Below are 18519 nucleotides of genomic sequence, written 5' to 3'. Positions count from 1 at the left end.
CACTGTCTGATGTCATCTCAAATGACCGCTCATTAGAAACTGTAGTTTCCAAAGCATTTTTGACATGTTCTGCTTGTGTAATATCAGGATTCAAACAGAAATTCATTTCTATTCCCTCCATCACTGTCAGTTCATTGGTAGTAACAACACAGTCCGTCTTTTTGGGTGAAAAATCATGATCAGCATCAACCATATCCTCATCAGGTGTCATGACGTCCCTCATTATGTCCTCCTCAGATGTTAACAGGACAGAAATCTCAGTCGTATGGTCCTGAATGTCTTTTCCCATCTCATTTTGGAAATCACTATTCTGTAAAACAGTGGCTGTTCTTCTTGAGTTCTCCTCCATGGAAATATCTCCGTCTTTACCTGAATATTTCACATTATCTGGCATGTCTCCACATGACAACGGTGACCTTGCATGATTGTCAGATACCTCCACGTCTTTCTTTTCGTTTATCAGCATAGACATCTCTGCTTTTTTCTCCCCACAAATGCCCTTTTTGATCTGTTCACTGCTATTCATCACTAATTTACTATTAACATCATCACTTTTCCCTCCTTGGAATTTTTGAAGGCTAAAAGACGAGTCTTGCAGGCTTGATGGTAGCTGCTGATTAAAATTCAGAGAACTATTACATGCGGGACTTGCAACACTTGAAAGAGCCTGGTGGAAAATTTGATCAAGGATACTTGGTCCCTTCGCCTGGCCAACATATTTAAAGTCAGAATTCGGCGTTGCCTGTGCAAAATTGCAGTTAACATCTGCTTCTTCCATTTCTGTCGAGTCTTTCTCCTCATGTGTATTTGGTTCTTGCTTACTACCCTGTTCAATCTTATTGTCTGTCTTCGTTTTTTCCACTTCACGATCATCTTGGCCTGAAGTGAAGTTGTTACACAAGTGAGCTACAGGAGGTATTTTGGATTTAGGTGGTCTGCCACGACCACGTTTTACAACACCAGTGAGATGTTGTTTACTGGCGGCGTCTAACAGAGGCATTTTCTTACTGAGAGGTGAAGAAATTTCTCGTCTTCTCTTCATAGCTGCAGCTATTCTCATGCTTGCACTGGTCATTCGGGTACTGACTCCATATGTGCCAGAATTTGATGGCTTAATGTCTCCACAGTGGGGCTCATCACATTTGGATATCCTCGGTTGAACCTGATCCCCATTTTCTAGGTTTTGACACTCTGTGTCCCCTTTCGCTTTTGACTTTTGAGTTGCAATCCTCCGTTTTCTCGTCTTTCTCTGTTTAGGACGCTCACTAGAATCGCTCATACCAGGCTGAATGATGTTTGAGCTACTCCCACTGATTAAATTATTGTGTGAAAAGGAAGTCTTTAATTGTTGCCATTCTGCAAGGTCAGGGCATGATCGATTTTGGCAGGCGTTGAGGTCATGCTGTGGATGTGGGCAGGAAATATCAACCATTGAGCTTAGAGGGAAGTCCAATACCGCTGGTGAATCAGAAAGCCACAGGGGAAAGTTTTGTGTTAAAGAGTCTTGCCTGTGTGAGGGTTTTGATGGTTCTGATGGTTCTTGTTTTGATGGAACATCACTGTCTCCTTTTTCTGATTCAAGGGGGGAAAGGCATTGTAGTAGTTTGAAATCTGGCCTATCATCGGGTATGCTGGTCATAACAAGGCTAGGCATTTCACCTGTTGCAACAGAGTTTGGGACAGCTGTGGCTTTTGGGATTAAACTCGAGCCTTCTATAAGTGAGGGGGTAGAGTTTCTTGACGCAGTTGCCAGATTCTGAACTTGGTTCAAGTGGTCCTGTTCAGGTGACTGAGTCAGGAGCACGACCGTATTGGATCTTGACTGATCGTGAAAGCCTGAGTGGTCTGAAAAAACAATTAGTAAAGTAAGTAAACAAAAACACACACAAAATAATGCATGCACACATGCGTAGTCTAAAATAACATGAACCAAATACTTTACCTTCATCTCTTTGTCCTGAAGACCCAACTGGTGTTGCTGTCTTGCTAACATCAGATTCCCTCATCTCTGGCTCACAACTTTGCACAAAAAGACAAGGACCTTGAGTAGAGGCCTCAGCACCCTTTTGCCCACCTTTTTGTTCCTGAAGAGGACCTAGCTGATCTTGCTCATTCAGATTTCTGTCTAATGGCACCAACGGAAGGATGTTTAAACCCATCATGAACATATCCTCCAAGAGCATTGCAATATGTTCATCCGATTCGTCTGCTTGGGGAGGGCTGGAAGACAATGTTGGTATGTCCAAAGGGGAAGAGACAGAAATGTGATGTGGAGTACTAAGACATTTATCTGAAGAGGCATGCGTGGAGGAATTAGAGGGTGAAATAGGCAGGTGCGTCTGTGGGGTGAGAGTTCCAAGACTTTGACCAGGAATCACACTAGATGGGCAGCTCTTTAGTCAGATATAAAGTAAAAATAAGATTATGAAAGGAACATAGTAGAACATATTGAAAGGAAACTTTGCTGTAGAAAAGTGGGTCTCTATAATTATAAAACATATTATATAGCATAAAACATAGTTAGGCTTACCAAGGCTGCATTTTTACTTGGCAAAAATAAGAGTAAAAACTGTAATATTGTGAAATATTATTACAATTTTAAGTAATTGTTCTCTATTTTAATATATTTAAAAATTGAATTTATCCCTGAATTTTCAACATTATTACTCCAGTCTTCAGTGTCTCATGATCCTTCAGAAATCATTCTAATATGCAGATTTGGTGCTCAATGAACATTTCTTATTATTATAATCAATATTGAAAACAGGTGTGGCGCTTGATATTTTTGTGGAAATTGTATTGTCATGGTGAATAGTAATGTAAGAGTCCTTACTGTCACTTTTGATCAATTTTATTTATTTCTTTCATAAATATATACAGTATATAGTTTGTATGATGAAATTTATACTTTTTTCAGCAAGGATGCATTTAAATTGATCAAAAGTGAGAGTAAAAAGTCTTTTGAACTTTATATTTATCAAAGAATTCTGAATTTCTTTTATCCTGGTTTCTCCACAACTGTTTTAACAATTGCGTGTGTGTGTGTGTGGCAACAAATATAGCACACAGATTTTGAATATAAATCCTTACCTGAGTTCGAGGTCCACAGTCTTTCGCTTCTTCTGGCTTCTTCTCACTCTCACCCTGGACGGAAACGAGGAGGTTACTCTCCCAGCAAGCTCCACTCCTTCTGCTCAGTTTTATCTTTACTTTAAGCTGGTCCAGTTTGGCCTCTTTCTGTTCAGTAGTAGTGGTTTTTTGTCCATTATCTGCCTCTAAAAGCTTTTGGAAGTCTTTGCCTGAAACATTCCTACTTTTTTCCACCGCTCCAGTTTGGTTTGATTTGGTCCCTTCAACATTAAGAAGCTTTATCTGGTTTTGTTGACGAGTTAATTTTTTTAATTGGCTTTCTCTCTTTGCCATTTTCCACCTTTTCTTAGCCTTTGTTTTATGATGGTCTGATATCGATGCTTCTGTCATGTCAGCGATGGAAGGAACAGTGGCATTACTGATCAAATTTAAACCTCTAGTTGGACTAACTTCTTCCAAAAACTGCGGTGGTGGCAAATCAGGCCCCAACAGGCCACAAGGCTGCACTGAAGTCACTGAAGCAGTACTGCTCTGTATCTTCAAAGGTTCAGACACGATTTCACTTTCCTGGCTCTTCACGCTGTCTTCTGTCCGTACACCAGTTTCTTTCCAACAACTCCCAACATCCACAACTCCTCTGTCAACCCACACTCTCTTTTTTTCAAAAAGGTTTCTAAGTCCAAGTCTGTGGGCAGCAGCCATTACTTCCTCATGTTCGCTCCGACTCTCGATCTCCATTTCCCCTGAGTACAGAAACCCAACTAGCTTCAGCAAGGCATGAGATCCTACAGCCTCAAGGCTCAGAAGCCTGTTCTGCCCCGCATGTGGAGCAGGGGAAGTGGAAAGGATTCTTGAGAAGATGGGGCTTAGAGCAGCTAACACACAGCTGTGAGCAGGAACACAGACACCTGAAGAATTGAAAATTATTTTTAGATAATAGAAAAAGCTTGTTTTCGTTCCACGGTTCCTTGCTTGTGGAATAATCTTCCCAATCCTACCCGGACAGCTGAATCCCTGACAATTTTCAAAGAACCAGCTGAAAAATCATCTTTTCAGTGAGCCCTTAACTGCATCCTGCTGAAAAAAATCTTGACACAATCATCTCAAAATTTGTTAGCTTGTACCAGCGATTCTCGAATTCATTGCCTCTAAGATGAATCGCTTGCAGTATTCCTCAATAAGTCGCTTTGGATAAAAGTGTCTGCTAAATTTATAAATCTAAAAGCTTAGTACAATTTTTTTTCAATAACCACAATATAACAGAAGTCTATAACTAACAATGACATCTTAAATTTGAAAATTAAAAAAAAAATGGCCCAGCAGGCAAATCAACTGCCAAAAAATAAAAACACAAATCAAATCAAGTTAAATATTATTGGAGCTAATTTTATTGTTGCATTTGAATCAAAGTCAATGATGTGCTGATTAAACTGCTTTTGTGTAAAGTAGAACATTTTACGACGCGTAGGATTCATTTATGACAGTAGACATTAATTTCTATGGCTCTGTCAACAATTACTGACTGTGGAAATCATGGCATCAAGGGCCTGTTTCAATAAGGAGGTTCAACCAACTCTGAGTTAAAACTTGAACTCTGAGTTGACTTACCCTGAGATGGGAAACTTGGTTTCAGAACAGCTGAAATTAGTTAGTTCAATCAACTCTGAGTTGACTGACTCTGAGTTAAGCGCGTGCACCACAACTATAAAAAGCCATTATCAATGGAGCACAGATATTATGAGTCACCATGGCAACAGCGCCAGACAAAAAGAGGTCTTCATATTTCTTCACATTTTAATTACTGTTATACAGTGATGGGTGTAATTAATTACCAAGTAATCTAAATACTGTAATTTAATTAAAGGGATTACTCTTAATTCTTCTGTAATTTAAAGTTAAATCTGATGTAATTGTATTAGACTATAGAGCAATTCTGTATAGGCTATTTAACATACATTTTTAAAAGGTATATTTTTAATGTAACCTTCTCCCTCTACACACTTTGGTCAATTCAATAATAATTCATGCAAATATTGTTTATTTGAAAGCATTAAAAGTGCAGTTTCTTGTCTCTCCTTGTATTGTTCAAGTGTTTAAGGTTGACATGGGATTTAGTAATTAGTAATAAGTAGACCAATAATTTCTAAAGATAGTCATCATTACATTAATCTAATTACACTGTTGAAGATGTCAGTTGTAGTTAGTAATACAAGTAACTTGCCCAACTGTTATAATATCAGAGGTGAAACTGGAAGAACAGTATGTTATTCAACCTAATTTTAATTTTCATAGGTGCAATCCTGCAGGCCTTAAAAGAACATGGCAGCAGCTGAAATTTAAATATAAAAACATAATTCAGTCAAGTAAGGCTTGAGCATAGTATGGGTGTAGGCTACCTGACTTTACAAACATGTGACATATTAAATAACTAAAGCATCCAGTGTCTAGCAGTGCAGCAGCATTTCTGGCTGAGGGAATTCCTGGAGGGACTTCAGAGCCAGTCCCAAAGATCCAAGGGCCTTCATAAAATGTAAGAGGTTTACATATGTGTTATTTTTTATATAGGCTATTTTTGATATTTCCATTTATTTTACTTTGGGTTAGGATTTTTGTTGGTCCCAACAGATTCTGATGGTAATATCTGTCTTTTGGAGCCTCCTGTCCCAACAGAACCCCAGGCAGTTGTAAGTCGCCTACTCAATACACCAGAAATTATGACAAATAGTGTTATAAAGTGTTCTCAACCAAATGCTCATCACATGGGGATAAAGAGTTTCTGCTGCCACAGTGAGGCCTACAGAGGTAATGTTAATATTATGTGTCTACACATCAAACAATCTACACATTCACATTTTTTCACATTTTTTATGTGGAGTAGCCTATAGAATCTAAGTTTAATCTAAGTATAAACGGGTATTCTTATCTCTCCCCGCCCCCAGAGTGTGGAAGAACAGCAGGAGGACGGTCCATCAACTTCTGTTGCACAGATGAACAGTTCAGTGATTTCCAGTAAATGCCACAGTTTAATTCTGTAGAATTTGTTTAGAACTACATTATGTAACTAACTCTAATCTACTACTGTGTTTTCAGTTGCCAGTTAAGGAGTTATATAGACTTCATCTTATTAAAAAATAAAAAAAGCAATATTTTATTTATTAATAAAAGATTAATTTTATTAATCAAAATGTACTGAAAGAATGAATGAGGTGTTTAAACACCACTTCCTCTTTAAAAAAGGGGAGGAGACCGAAAGAAACTCTGGGTTTACTGAAGAAAACCTGCTCCCGACCAGGTTAGGTTCACAGAGTAAGTTACCATGGTAACTGACTCGGAGTATAAGTTACCTCTCTTTCTGAAACAGGTTTGACTTACTCTGCTTTCTCAGGTTTAACATACCTCCCATTCTGAAACAGAGTTTCCCTCATTTCAGGGTTAACATACTCAGAGTTTTCACTTAACCTCCTTTCTGAAACAGGCCCCAGGTCTTCATTTGATTTGTTTACAATATATGCAAGTAAAGTTGACAGCTTTTCCCAGTGACACAGTGTTTGTGCTCTCTGCTCTTACCCTCAGCCTGTAGAAGAGTGTCACAGAAGATGCTTCCCTGCTGCTGCTTCTGAAGTTCACCAAGTAGGAATAATGCAAAGTCAGGATGCTGATACTTCCACATGCTGGCATCAACTTCAGTCTAAAATACATTTAGAAACTTCAAAACAAAAGGAAAGGATGTTTGTGATCCAGAAAAATTCTACTTTCTTCAATTTTTCGAGATATACATTTACTTATTTTATGTTATCAATTCAGATCCAAAATCTGTAGACTAAAATAACCAACATTTGGACAAGTAGAGGCTTTTACATTGCTTTGATAGGCCTATAAACATAGAGAGAAGACAATGAGACTGTGTTTGAAAGTTTGAGGACTGATCGGGCAATTTTATACTAAATTCAAAACATTGTATCAAATTGCAAATACATGTATCATTTCAGCCATACTCTCGATCTCGAAGGTCACAAACTGTCAACTGATCCTGATATCCCTAGTATTTCCGCCGCGTTTTCATGCGCTAAGTACACGTGCTTCACCAATAGGCTACTTGCTAATATACCGATATTATATAAACAAATAATGTTACATACGCAAACACAGGTGATATGTGGACACGTGAGCCGCTGCATAACAATCTCATGTCAACCGACTCTCGCTCTAGCTACTCAGTAGCTTTAGAGATGAGATTTTGATCTCAATGATTCGAATAATTTGAATCGATTCACCAAAAAGATCCACTCACTGATTTGTGAACCTACATCATTACGCCAGCGCCATGTGAGATCATCTTAAACGAGTATGTTGAGTCATTCACTACGATTTTATTGTTGAATCATTCACTACTTAATTGTGTATACAAGTTTATACACATTCATAATAATTCTTCCGCATCTGTTCTCTCCTTGGTGTGACTCGTTGATGATTTTTGTGTGCCACTGCAGTGCTTCCCAACCGCCACTAGGGCTCGCTAAAGAGGGGTCACCAAGCTCACTCTACTTTGAGGGTTACTTACAAGTATGAAATGGTATACCGGTCTGGCGAAAAAATACTAGTCTATACAATCCTCTACTATTTGTATTACGGTTTAATATTTTAATCATAATTAAAACCATATTTGTTTACCAGGATTTTACAAATCTCACGGTAAACTGCCGTGTTAGCAAGCGCAGCACGCATTGTTGTTTCCTTTTTGTGTGAAAACATGTCGTTAAGTGAGATTTTACTACCGAGTGCTGAGGGAAATTATATAAATTAAAGTATGAATGGAATATATGAATGTATCTCTGAAGGCAACTGACTGCCTTGAGGGGCGAGGGGACATTTTAACAACTTACCCCATTATATCCTGTGCAGAAACTGTTGCATTCAATTTGACAACACAATGTATTGTTATTTTATTACATTTATTTTGAAAATTCCTTTGAAGGCACGGAAAAAATAAAAACAGTGCCAGTAAATTTAGGCACATAATAAAGTAAATTATGCAGGCAATCTTGAGACAGTGTAATGTTTACACTGTAAAAATTATTTAGTGCTTTAGTTCTGTTGCAAAGGCCCTGGGGCCAATTATCTCCAAGGAAATCGCAATATGTTATATTCTCCTTATCAAATTGCAAAATGCTATATTAAATTAAACATGTATGAAGTGCAGACTTTGCTCACATTATCAGCTCAAGATTCAGTGTTTTCAGATTCAATTTTTTAAATTTTAAATCATAAGCGCACTAAAACATACTCAATTACTCTCTCTAGACCCAATTTATTGGATAATTTATAATTTAGGCAATGTTTTAAAATGTAGTCTTCAACTTATAGAAAATAGTTATGTTTCCAATACCTTTCACATAAAGAAAGAAGCTCAAAGAGTGGTTCAAATAAATAAAACCATGGGACAATATTTCTATAAGAGGTTTTGGAGCCTTTGTATTCACATAGAGCCCAACAGTAACAGAAGTTCCCTCATAGTCCAAGAGCCTTGTTTAAGAGGCCTTGCATATGCTATGAGACATATATTCAAGCATAAATAAACACTTTGGTGGGTTTTTTGAACCCGCAGCATTAAGCCCCCCAGGCCCTGTAATGAAATTTACTTGATTATTTGAGCATTTCTTTCAGAAAGTGTTAAAATGCATGACTGTGTTAAAAGCCGATTTTTAACATTTTTAAATATATGCAGTGTACAATTAGCTATTGTAATGTGATTCATTTTGAAGTCTAAATAATATGTTTAAAAAGTTCACACTGGCAGAGAAGAATCATGTTACAATCGTACACACAAATCCATAATAAATACCAACAGCACACTTAAAAACTACAGTTACACGCAAGAGAATGTGAGTTGTGTCTGTGACCAATCGGTTTTTGTTGCTTGTACTCATGGTTTGCAGATGAAGTGAGGTGGTCACAATGCCGCCATATCTTACTTATTTAAAGGGGTGGTATAATGCCCTTTTCACAAGATGTAAAATAAGTCTTTGATGTCCCCAGAGTGTGTATGTGAAGTTTTAGCTCAAAATACCCCACAGATATTTTTATATAGCATGTTAAAATTGTACATTTTTGAGGGTGAGCAAAAACGCACCGTTTTGTGTCTGTTCCTTTAAATGCAAATGAGCTGCTGCTCCCGGCACAGAGGGTGGAGCTTCAACAGCTCATGTCCTTTTACCTCTCACACACATGCACTGAAAATTTAAAAAACTTTTAGCCTTTTATGTTCAAACCAGAGTCAGACAAAGATGGAGAGACTCAAAAAGAAGTGACAACATGTAGACAACATTTCTGAATGGTTAGTTGATGAATTTATGAAGCTGATGTGGAGTTATCTTCTAGTCATTGATTAGCATATTCTGTCTTTATAATCTATAAATTGCGTTCCGGGGGCGGGGTTTATGTAAATTATAGGGTTGGTGATGTCACTAACCTTGGAGGAATGTGGTGTAGTCCCAACCAGCCGTTTGTTGTAGTCCTTAAAAAGCGATTTCTTTAAAAGCAAATATCTCCCTTTGCTTTGAACTTTGAGCATTGTAACTTTGCAGATGTTGTTTATGCTCAAACAGCAACATTACACACTAAATAAATTAAAAAAGTGAAATCGTAATCAAACACCCCTTTAATAAAACTTTAAAAGCGGAAAGCGTATCGCTCATTCCTGGGAATACATTTGACATCGCAGCCTGACCTTGACGGAAATAAATATCCTACGCCAAAAGTACTGGAGAAAAAGTCAGATTTGTAAACCATACATAGCTTTGTTTTTTCAGTCCGTACCTGTTTCGCCCCGTGGCTCAAAAGGGACGCAACAAAAATAGGGACACACGAGAAAGCCAAAACAGAATGCAAAATGTATTAACAAAATAGAACTATACAGAAAAAATAAACTATGTAGGCTACATTTTGTACAAGGTAACAGTGAACAAATTCATAATCCGTGCACGCTTTCGCAATCATTTTGTAAATCGTTCTTTTTTTGTAATATTCAGTTCCTGTGAAAAATTGTAAATACTGTTTCAGTAGGTGAAGTTACACAACAATATGCTGATTACGCAACAATAATATTTGGATGTAATATTCAGTTCCTGTGAAAATCTGTTCCAGTTGATGGAGTATAGCCTACACAGGTGATGTGTAATATTCAGTACCAGTAAACTCCACCCGCTGGAACAGTTTATTGCAGTAACTGAATATTACACATCACCTGTTCAGTTTTACAAACTGTACTCACAGATTTGTGGCCTATCCCTTATTTTAGAAATCTGTTTTTCTGTATAGCCTACTGATTTATTGTGTATTGATAAGATTAATACAACTGCCTTAACTTAATGTTTCTATGATTTGGCGATGGGATGTGTAATGTATAGATGACATGAAACTGCATGTGATTGAACTGAAACCCGTATTTTGGTACCCAAATGTTGACACAGGTATCCAGTCACGCAGGTACTGGGCTACTCCGCAGCGGTACGACCCGAACGATCTAAAATAGTCCGAATATAAACACTCTATGATATATTAATTATTAAAAAAAAACAACTTAAACACACCTATATATATATATAGAATGCTGCATTAAACAATTTCATAAGGCAAAATAAATAAATAATAAAATCAACCCCATGGTGGATTCTAAGTGATCAATTCAGCCTATTGCAAAGGTTCCGCCAGTAGAGGGCACTCATGCAACGTAAGCAATGACGTACATCCGAGTGAACGAGACGGAGGGAAGTTAGCGAGTAAAAAAGGCATGACAATTTTGGGCTGGAACGCAGCCTCGGTGCGGTGTGTCCTTCGAAGGCCACGTCGGCCGCGCACTTCCAAGGACGCGGCCTTCAAAGGATGCAGCCCCTGATTCTGGACACAGCTGTTATAGGTGTACCGTAGTGATTCAGGATAAGACAAAAACACGGTACTCGCTCATTATATACATTTTGAACACAAACAAAGTTACGGACTGCAGCTTTAACCAGGGAGCCAGTGGTCAAGGTTACATAAAACGATTTAAAATAAAGAAAACAAGCATTAATATAAGCTTAACAACTAAAAACTAACATATTTCCTATTTGTAGTTCATATTCTCAAAACCTGTATATCTTTGAGAGAAAAAAGGTCCTTCCCACAGTCTTGGAAAACCTGGATATGTGAGGTAGCCTAATTTGTGTTTGATTTCTAGACTTGGAAAAGTCACAAATTAAAATCTTAAAACTCAATGGGCATTCTTATGTTTGTGTATATATATATATATATATATATATATGTGTGTGTGTGTGTATATTTCTAGTTATGCCAAGCTCTAAAATATTTTACCAGGTGAATTTTAGTAAAAAAAAAAAAAAAAACATCTTTAATCCACATCCAATAAATCATGAACGACTGAAAGCTCATGTAAATTCATCAGTTAAAAATGGTGGGAACCTTAAAAAACATTTAGCTCTTAAAAATTCTGTAATCCTGAAATTTATTTTACAGAAAATAGGAGTTTCAGGGGTTCAAATATTGTTGTCATATTTCCCAGAAAGCAGCAACTCTATAAGGTGCTAAAATGGATTTATCAAATTGATCTCATACATTACATTCTCAAGTGAAGAATTTTAAATGAATGTATTATGTATTAAATGTGTTAAAGTACAAAAATGCTGTGAATCACACAAAAATTCACTGTCAGAACCTTGGAAAAAAAAAATCATTCTTTTATTTAAAAACAGTATTGCTAAGTTACATGTTCAATCCACGAAAGAAAGGTGCAATGTTTAAGACCAAAGGTAAAGTGTTGAAATATAGGAATTATGAATCAAGATCCACATGTAAGTGTTGCAGAGAAACAGCATGTTAACTGACAGAACATGACACAAAGAATTTTTTCCTTTCGTCTTTAATTAAAAGATATAAACTGTAAATGCATTTATTTAAAAAATAAAAATGATTGCATATGCATTCACCGACAACACCCCAGAAAAACAAAATCAGCCCCAATCATAAAATACAGAAAAGAAAAGAGCAACAGGACAAAAACCAAAGGAGGAAAAAAATAATAATTAAAATTAACAAATATTCTCTGGTATATATAGTTAAATGTGCTTTTATTTTATCTTATTTTCTCATCAAGCTAGAATCAATAACCGAGCTCTTGCTAAATCCTGCCTGAAAGAGATGCAATTTTTGTGATTAAAAAGCTCATTTATCTGCCTCCCTCAACACTGAACAATCGATTAATTCCTCGTTCTTGTGAACAGCCTCCTCTATTTCTGGTCTTCGGACTCCAAACTTTCCTTTACTGACTGTAGTGTCTTGCAAAATTGTATTACAATTGGCAAACAGGAGATTAAAAAGGCATTGGGGAAAAAAAACATTTCTTAAAAAATAAAATAAAAAAAATCCACTGACCCCTAGTGCTATTCAGTTTCTATCCAGTAAATATCTACAACAGACTTACTGAGCATTTTAATATGCAGTCTAAGAAACAAGCACTGTATTTATGGATTGCAGAGAGAGAGAAAAAAAACAATGGATATACATCCTCAAATGTACACTCGTTTCCTCTCTACACAGACAGGCACTGAAACCAAGAGGCAGACGGGTGGCCGAACGTCCCTGTTCACCGCTTATCACAAACACACTCACACGACGCAACGGGCAAGCGAGGCACTCCAAGTATGCAGAGTGGATTTGTGAGATGCAGTCATATTTACACATTCATTTATATTCAGACAAAAGTGAAAAAAACCACAAACTGGGTCCACCAGCAGGGCCGATTCACAACATATTGAAAAGTGGGAGCACCATTCTAAGACCAGGACTACAATTTGTCTCCGAGAGTTCTTCTGTTGCTTTTTAATTGTGTTTATTAAAAAACTAAGGGGGAGGAACTCTTTAGTTTCCACATAGAAACTAATTGTCAGTGACAATTTCAAGACCAAACCAAAGGTGGGGGGGAAATAAATCCCAAAACAGCTTGTCACAATGCAAGGAGTCCCATAGAGCACGACTGTCCTCGTCTACCACTAGAGATCGTTCTTTGAATGCTACTGGTTTAAAAAGAATAAAATAAAATAAATCTCCCAAATCAAAAATCCCTCTGCCTCTTTTGTAATGCTTCAACGCTTTCACAATAACCTCTTCCTAGAGACTGAACACTCAATGAGACCATCCACAAAAACCACAGATGGATAACTTAAGGGGAACTGGTGGTCATATCTAGTGCTTTTAGAAAACAATGATCAAAAAAAGAAAAAAGCCTCATGTCCGTCACGATGAGTCGAGACATACAACTTATATTCTATATACATTATTTTCTGCAGGCCACATATGACTGATGCAATTTGGCATTACCTTTTTATCAATGTGAACCACAAAAGCAGGATGAAGCAAAAGAATCAAAATACCATTGCCATACTATACTAGTGTTCCAATAGATGCAGAAGCAATAAAAAAAAAGAAATGGTTTATAAAGCTTGATAAGCTGGGCATGTGACTAAATAGACATTTTAGTCCCTAGTGTTTCCATTATTAAAAAAAACAAAAAAACAAAAAACAAAGGAGTGGTATGGACCAAAATCAAGAGAGGAATTAATTGTGTAGTGTCCATTTTAAGTAGTGGCTGTTCTCAATCACATTGATCTCAGTAAGAGTAGGAGTGACAACTAGAGAATGTTGAAAACTACAGAAGGGTCTTTGCAATTAGTGGCAATGGTCCCGTAAGTGATGAGATCAGAGGCTCAGCAGGGACAGTAGGCAGGAGGAGGAAACTCACGGCGGGTGATGCACACTATCAGTTTTTCTGTGGAGAGAAACAGATGAGACGTGAAGGTCAAGCGTGGTACTCTATCATTTAGTTCACTAATAACAAGGGAAAATGATACAGTAATGCGTCATCAAAGAGCTGCGATGAGAATTTGTGCATATCACACAAATCACATCACCCATTTTGAGACAGATAAAAACCACAGTCATGTGACCAAAGTGGGACACATGAGGGGAAGAGATCAGTGTTGGGGAGTAACTAACAGATAGCAACGACGCTACTAATGAAACATGACACTGGCTGAGCTGTTTTCTGATTTGCTTTTTTATTAATGTAAATCAGTGCAGTATATGAAATATTTGCCTTAGTCATTTGTTTTTGACTCTAGCTGACTGGACATTTGATCTTTTTGAGAGCCTCGCTTAAAGCACCAGATAAATAAATATATACATACGCACACGCATATTAAATTATAAGAATGCATAAATTAATTAAAATATAATTTAAATCCATTTTACATGGTCTTCTTGCAGTGAAATAGACTCGTGTTTGAGTGTTTTTGTAAATGTTTAAATTTAAGATCTGAGATCCTTGTTTTTGCACCTGATAAATATAGCTCTAACTGTAAAAAATAAAATCATAAAATAAATGAAAACAAGAAAAGCTTGTATTCCTAACTACTTTTCAGTCCCTGTAGCTAGACTGTAATTCAACTGTAAATTTGGAGTAGCTCACAGTTAGAAAGCTAGTTTCAAAAAAAGCTTCCCCAACACTGGAAATTAGTAAACCCATTTCCACTGCAGTACAGAATAACAAAATACTGTTAATGAGGGTTAGAACCACAAATACACAGAGCGGCGCACATACACTTAAATGTACACATGAAGCCCATGCAGAAGGTGGACACACATACCATGCGTGCTCATGCACTGAGTGGGGGGAGGGGAGTAGCCTAACCATCATAAGAGTCCAACAGAGGCAAAGAGCCCCGTCTCTCCCCATACATTCCTCCCTGAGAGTCAAAGAGAAAGAGAGATTGAACCAGGATAAGAGAAAGGCATCGAAGAAGAGGCGAGTGATAATAGGAGGAGAGGGGAGTGCGAGAGAGTTAGTTGAGGTGAGAACCCCTCTGAGTACTATTAGTGAAATTACAGTAGGTTAACAAGTTTCAGCTTGAGTAGTGTGTGGGTTTTTTACGATGTCTGGTGTGCAAGGAAGTTAGTGAGAACAAGTTGTTTGTTGTGTGTTACTGCACAAGGGTGGACGTTTCGCTTTGAAGGTTTGCGTTACCTGAGGTGCGTCTCTGTCAGAGCGATCCAGAGTGTCGTCTAAAGTGTTTCTCCGTCCTCTCTGGTCTATCGTAGAATAAGCGTCTGGAGCCACAGACAAAATTGATCATTTGTAACTGATCTCACACATAGATACTGTAATAAATTCCAAATTTTCCAGTGCAAATGCATGCATATATACACAAATATATATACACACACACACACACACACACACACTTCATATACATGCATATATACACACACTTCATATACATGCATATATACACTTCATATACATGCATATATACACAAATATATATACACACACACACACATTTCATATACATGCATATATACACACACTTCATATACATGCATATATACACTTCATATACATGCATATATACACAAATATATATACACACACACACTTCATATATATATATATATTTTTTTTTTTTTTTTTTTTTTTCACCATGTTATAATATAGTAATGTATTTAATTTTGAAGTGCAAATTAAAGCAGATACATCAGGCAAATGTGGCAAATGTGTCTAAAAGCTCATTTTAGACCTTGAGTATTTGCATAAAGTATGAGAATAAAGTATGTGCATTTTACCTGGTCCCATGTCATTAAGTGGAATCATGTCTCTGTCCTGTTTGCCCCCTAACAAAGAGACCCAAACACAGTCAGATCAGAGACACAAAGTCCATCCTGCATGTCCATTCGACTGATAAACACATTAAAAGCCATTCAGCAGGAATATGTTGTGTTCTTACCCCTGTCTATTAGCGGCAGGGTGCTGTCCTCGTATCCCCCGTTGCTACGGGTGTTGTTAGGAGGGTTGAGTGTGACCATGAAGTCTGTTTTCTTCCAGCCGTCCTTCTCCAGCGTGCGGCGGAGCTCTTTGAAGCCCCACACGATCTGCAGGACCTGCCCAGCGCCACGTACCTCTCGATCTGAACGGTTGCTATATGGGGGAAAATACAGATTGTGAAACAATATAACTACGGCTCATAAAAAAAGCATTTGCAGTTTAAAAAAAAAAAGTTCCTCTTCCAGGTTCCTCCAATGTGACCAGCCAATTAACACAAAAACGGATACACACACACACACACACCTGTCTTTGTTGATGAGCACCAGTCTCTCGATACCCTGGGAGCTGCGCAGGGATTTGGCCGCATCCACGCTGGAGCCGATCACTTCCGTCATAGTGCTGAGAACAGACACCACCGTCTCCTCCGAGAGCCCGCGCACAGGCTGACTCTGACCACTGCCTGGCAGATTGGCCACCAAGTTAGGCACTGAATGCTTCCCTACACAGAGAGAGGAAGATTCATTTATTGAGACTGTACAAATATGGCAAATTTGATGGTAATAACACTGAATGGACACAAATAGGAGGTCTAGCACAAACAAACAGGTATTATTGGCTCACACACCTAACAGCTCACGGTTGCGAGCGTCAATGGCCAGGTTCCTCAGAGCTCCAGACATGGCTCGGACCACACGGTCGTTCCCATGAGACAACAGCTCCGTCATCATCGGCAGGCCATGTTCCTGTCTCATCGTTGCTCTAATGTATCGCCCATACTGACAAAAATAAGGACAGAGATCAAATTATGAAACAGATTTCCACTCGTCATGGAGCTAATCAAACAAATATTAAGGAATAAATGGTGATTGACTAGGGCTGCTCGATTATGGAAAAAATCATTGATTCTTCTGATTAATATTAAGGTTAGATTTCAAAAAGTTGATTAGTAACGAACATGAAGCAGGGCAACAGCTCACTGCGTGATGGAGCCTAGAGAGTGCAGTTAGAATACCCCTAAAATTCAAGATATCAGGGCAAAAATGCCTCATCGTGATATAGTTAAGCAATATCACACGTGCCATCTTTGTCCCGAATAAATGTGAAAATGCAAATGTGATATTGATTTTATACAACAGTTCAATAAGTAAGAAGTTAACATTGTGTTATATTTTAGACAATATTGTTTGCTTTTGCTCAATTTTGCCAAGGAAAATATTACCTATAAAGCCAGAGCAGAATTGTTGTGCGTCTCCGAGCAACACACAGCGCTGTTTAATTTCTAAATGATCAACATTGAGCGAATCAATCGGGTGAACCAATGATTCAATGGCCCATTTATAAAGAGAGCATTTACTTCATTCCTGAATGAATCAGCTGTTTGAATGAATCAAATGAATGAACAAATGACTCATGACTTACTCATTTAGACATTTACCACCACCTACTGGCAGTTTTAGTTGCTTATTTAGAATATCATTTAATACAATAAATAAATCCATATTCCACATTTCCATATTAATAAAAAACAAACAAAAAAAAACATTAAAGGTATAGTTCTCCCATAAATTAAAATTGGTCATTGAAGCCTAAAAGTCTGAGTAATACATTCTATGTTGAATCCAAATATATTTATTTTTTCTAAACCTACTTTTTGTAATGTCTATTTGATGCTTTTCTCATTTAACACTATAATGACTATCTTTTGGGGGTAAATTCTCAGCAAAATTTGATGTGCGATTAGATTAATTACCTGTGGCGATTAATTAGATAAAAAAAAAATTTAAATCACTTGACAGCCCTAATATAAGTTTTTTGTTTCATAACTGCTTTTTTTGGGAAGGAAAAGTTCATTTTAAGCCCTTAAAGCTGCAGTATGTTCTACACTGTTGCATTATTGCGTGTACTCACAGTCCAACGGCCTGCACACAGGTTCTGCACGGCTCCCGCGGCGGCTTCCAGAACCGATGGGTTCTTACTCTCTTTCAGAAGAGAAGTGTACACGCGCACCACCTCTGGCTGGAACAGCAATTCATAACCTACCAAACAACACAATTACTACATTATTTCATCTATTATCTAACTACCAACTATTCAGAGATAAGACTCAACTGTCGTTGTACCTTTGGCTGGTGAGCTTCTCTTTGGAATGTCAATCATATCTGAAGTTCCATCATCCTCTTTTTTTCCTGAACAAAGCAGACGGCATGAGCAACAAGCGAGATCGAGATGAAGTGACAGATCTAATCTGTCATTTAATGACAGTGATGTCATTTATGACAATTCAGAAGCAAAAGTCTGTCTTCAAAGATTTAAAAAGGGGATTTTCTTTAGACAAAGAGTTTATTAAAGACAGTTCTGACAAAGGTTACATTTATTCCTTGAGGGAAAGCCCCAAGTTGTGTAATGATTAAATGAACTAAAGACTTGATGCAGACGGCTCAGTTTTCACAGTAGTATATGCCAAAGTGACAATGTGCACAATCAGACAATTGTCTTTTAAAATGTCTACATGATTAAACATTAAAAGTGAAGGTGTGTAAGGAGTGGACTTATTGGAA

At 37.5% G+C, this 18519-nt stretch overlaps 1 protein-coding gene across 22 annotated transcripts in view; it reads right to left on the bottom strand.

Annotated features, from left to right (window-relative positions):
- Positions 1 to 11805: 11805 nt before the first annotated feature.
- The window catches only part of ctnnd1 (catenin (cadherin-associated protein), delta 1), a 31049-nt gene continuing 24335 nt past the window's right edge, over positions 11806 to 18519 (bottom strand). For 8 of the 22 annotated variants that reach the window (XM_084102735.1, XM_084102737.1, XM_084102745.1 and 5 more), the window contains 9 exons: positions 18082 to 18147; positions 17870 to 17997; positions 16587 to 16737; positions 16265 to 16460; positions 15924 to 16114; positions 15763 to 15810; positions 15164 to 15246; positions 14787 to 14885; positions 11806 to 13909 (listed from right to left, as the gene is read on the bottom strand). In XM_084102735.1, the coding sequence (XP_083958861.1) occupies positions 14826 to 14885; positions 15164 to 15246; positions 15763 to 15810; positions 15924 to 16114; positions 16265 to 16460; positions 16587 to 16737; positions 17870 to 17997; positions 18082 to 18147 (923 nt within the window). In that variant the 3' untranslated portion in view covers positions 11806 to 13909; positions 14787 to 14825. The remainder of the gene's footprint in view (positions 13910 to 14786; positions 14886 to 15163; positions 15247 to 15762; positions 15811 to 15923; positions 16115 to 16264; positions 16461 to 16586; positions 16738 to 17869; positions 17998 to 18081; positions 18148 to 18519) is intronic. The other 14 variants (XM_084102740.1, XM_084102742.1, XM_084102749.1 and 11 more) reach the window with 2 other exon arrangements.

The sequence above is a fragment of the Abramis brama genome (genome assembly GCF_963993115.1).
Source record: "Abramis brama genome assembly, chromosome: 2".
Lineage (NCBI taxonomy): Eukaryota > Metazoa > Chordata > Actinopteri > Cypriniformes > Leuciscidae > Abramis > Abramis brama.
The sequence above is the reverse complement of the archived record's forward strand: the minus strand, read 5'-3'. Positions and strand labels throughout refer to the sequence as shown.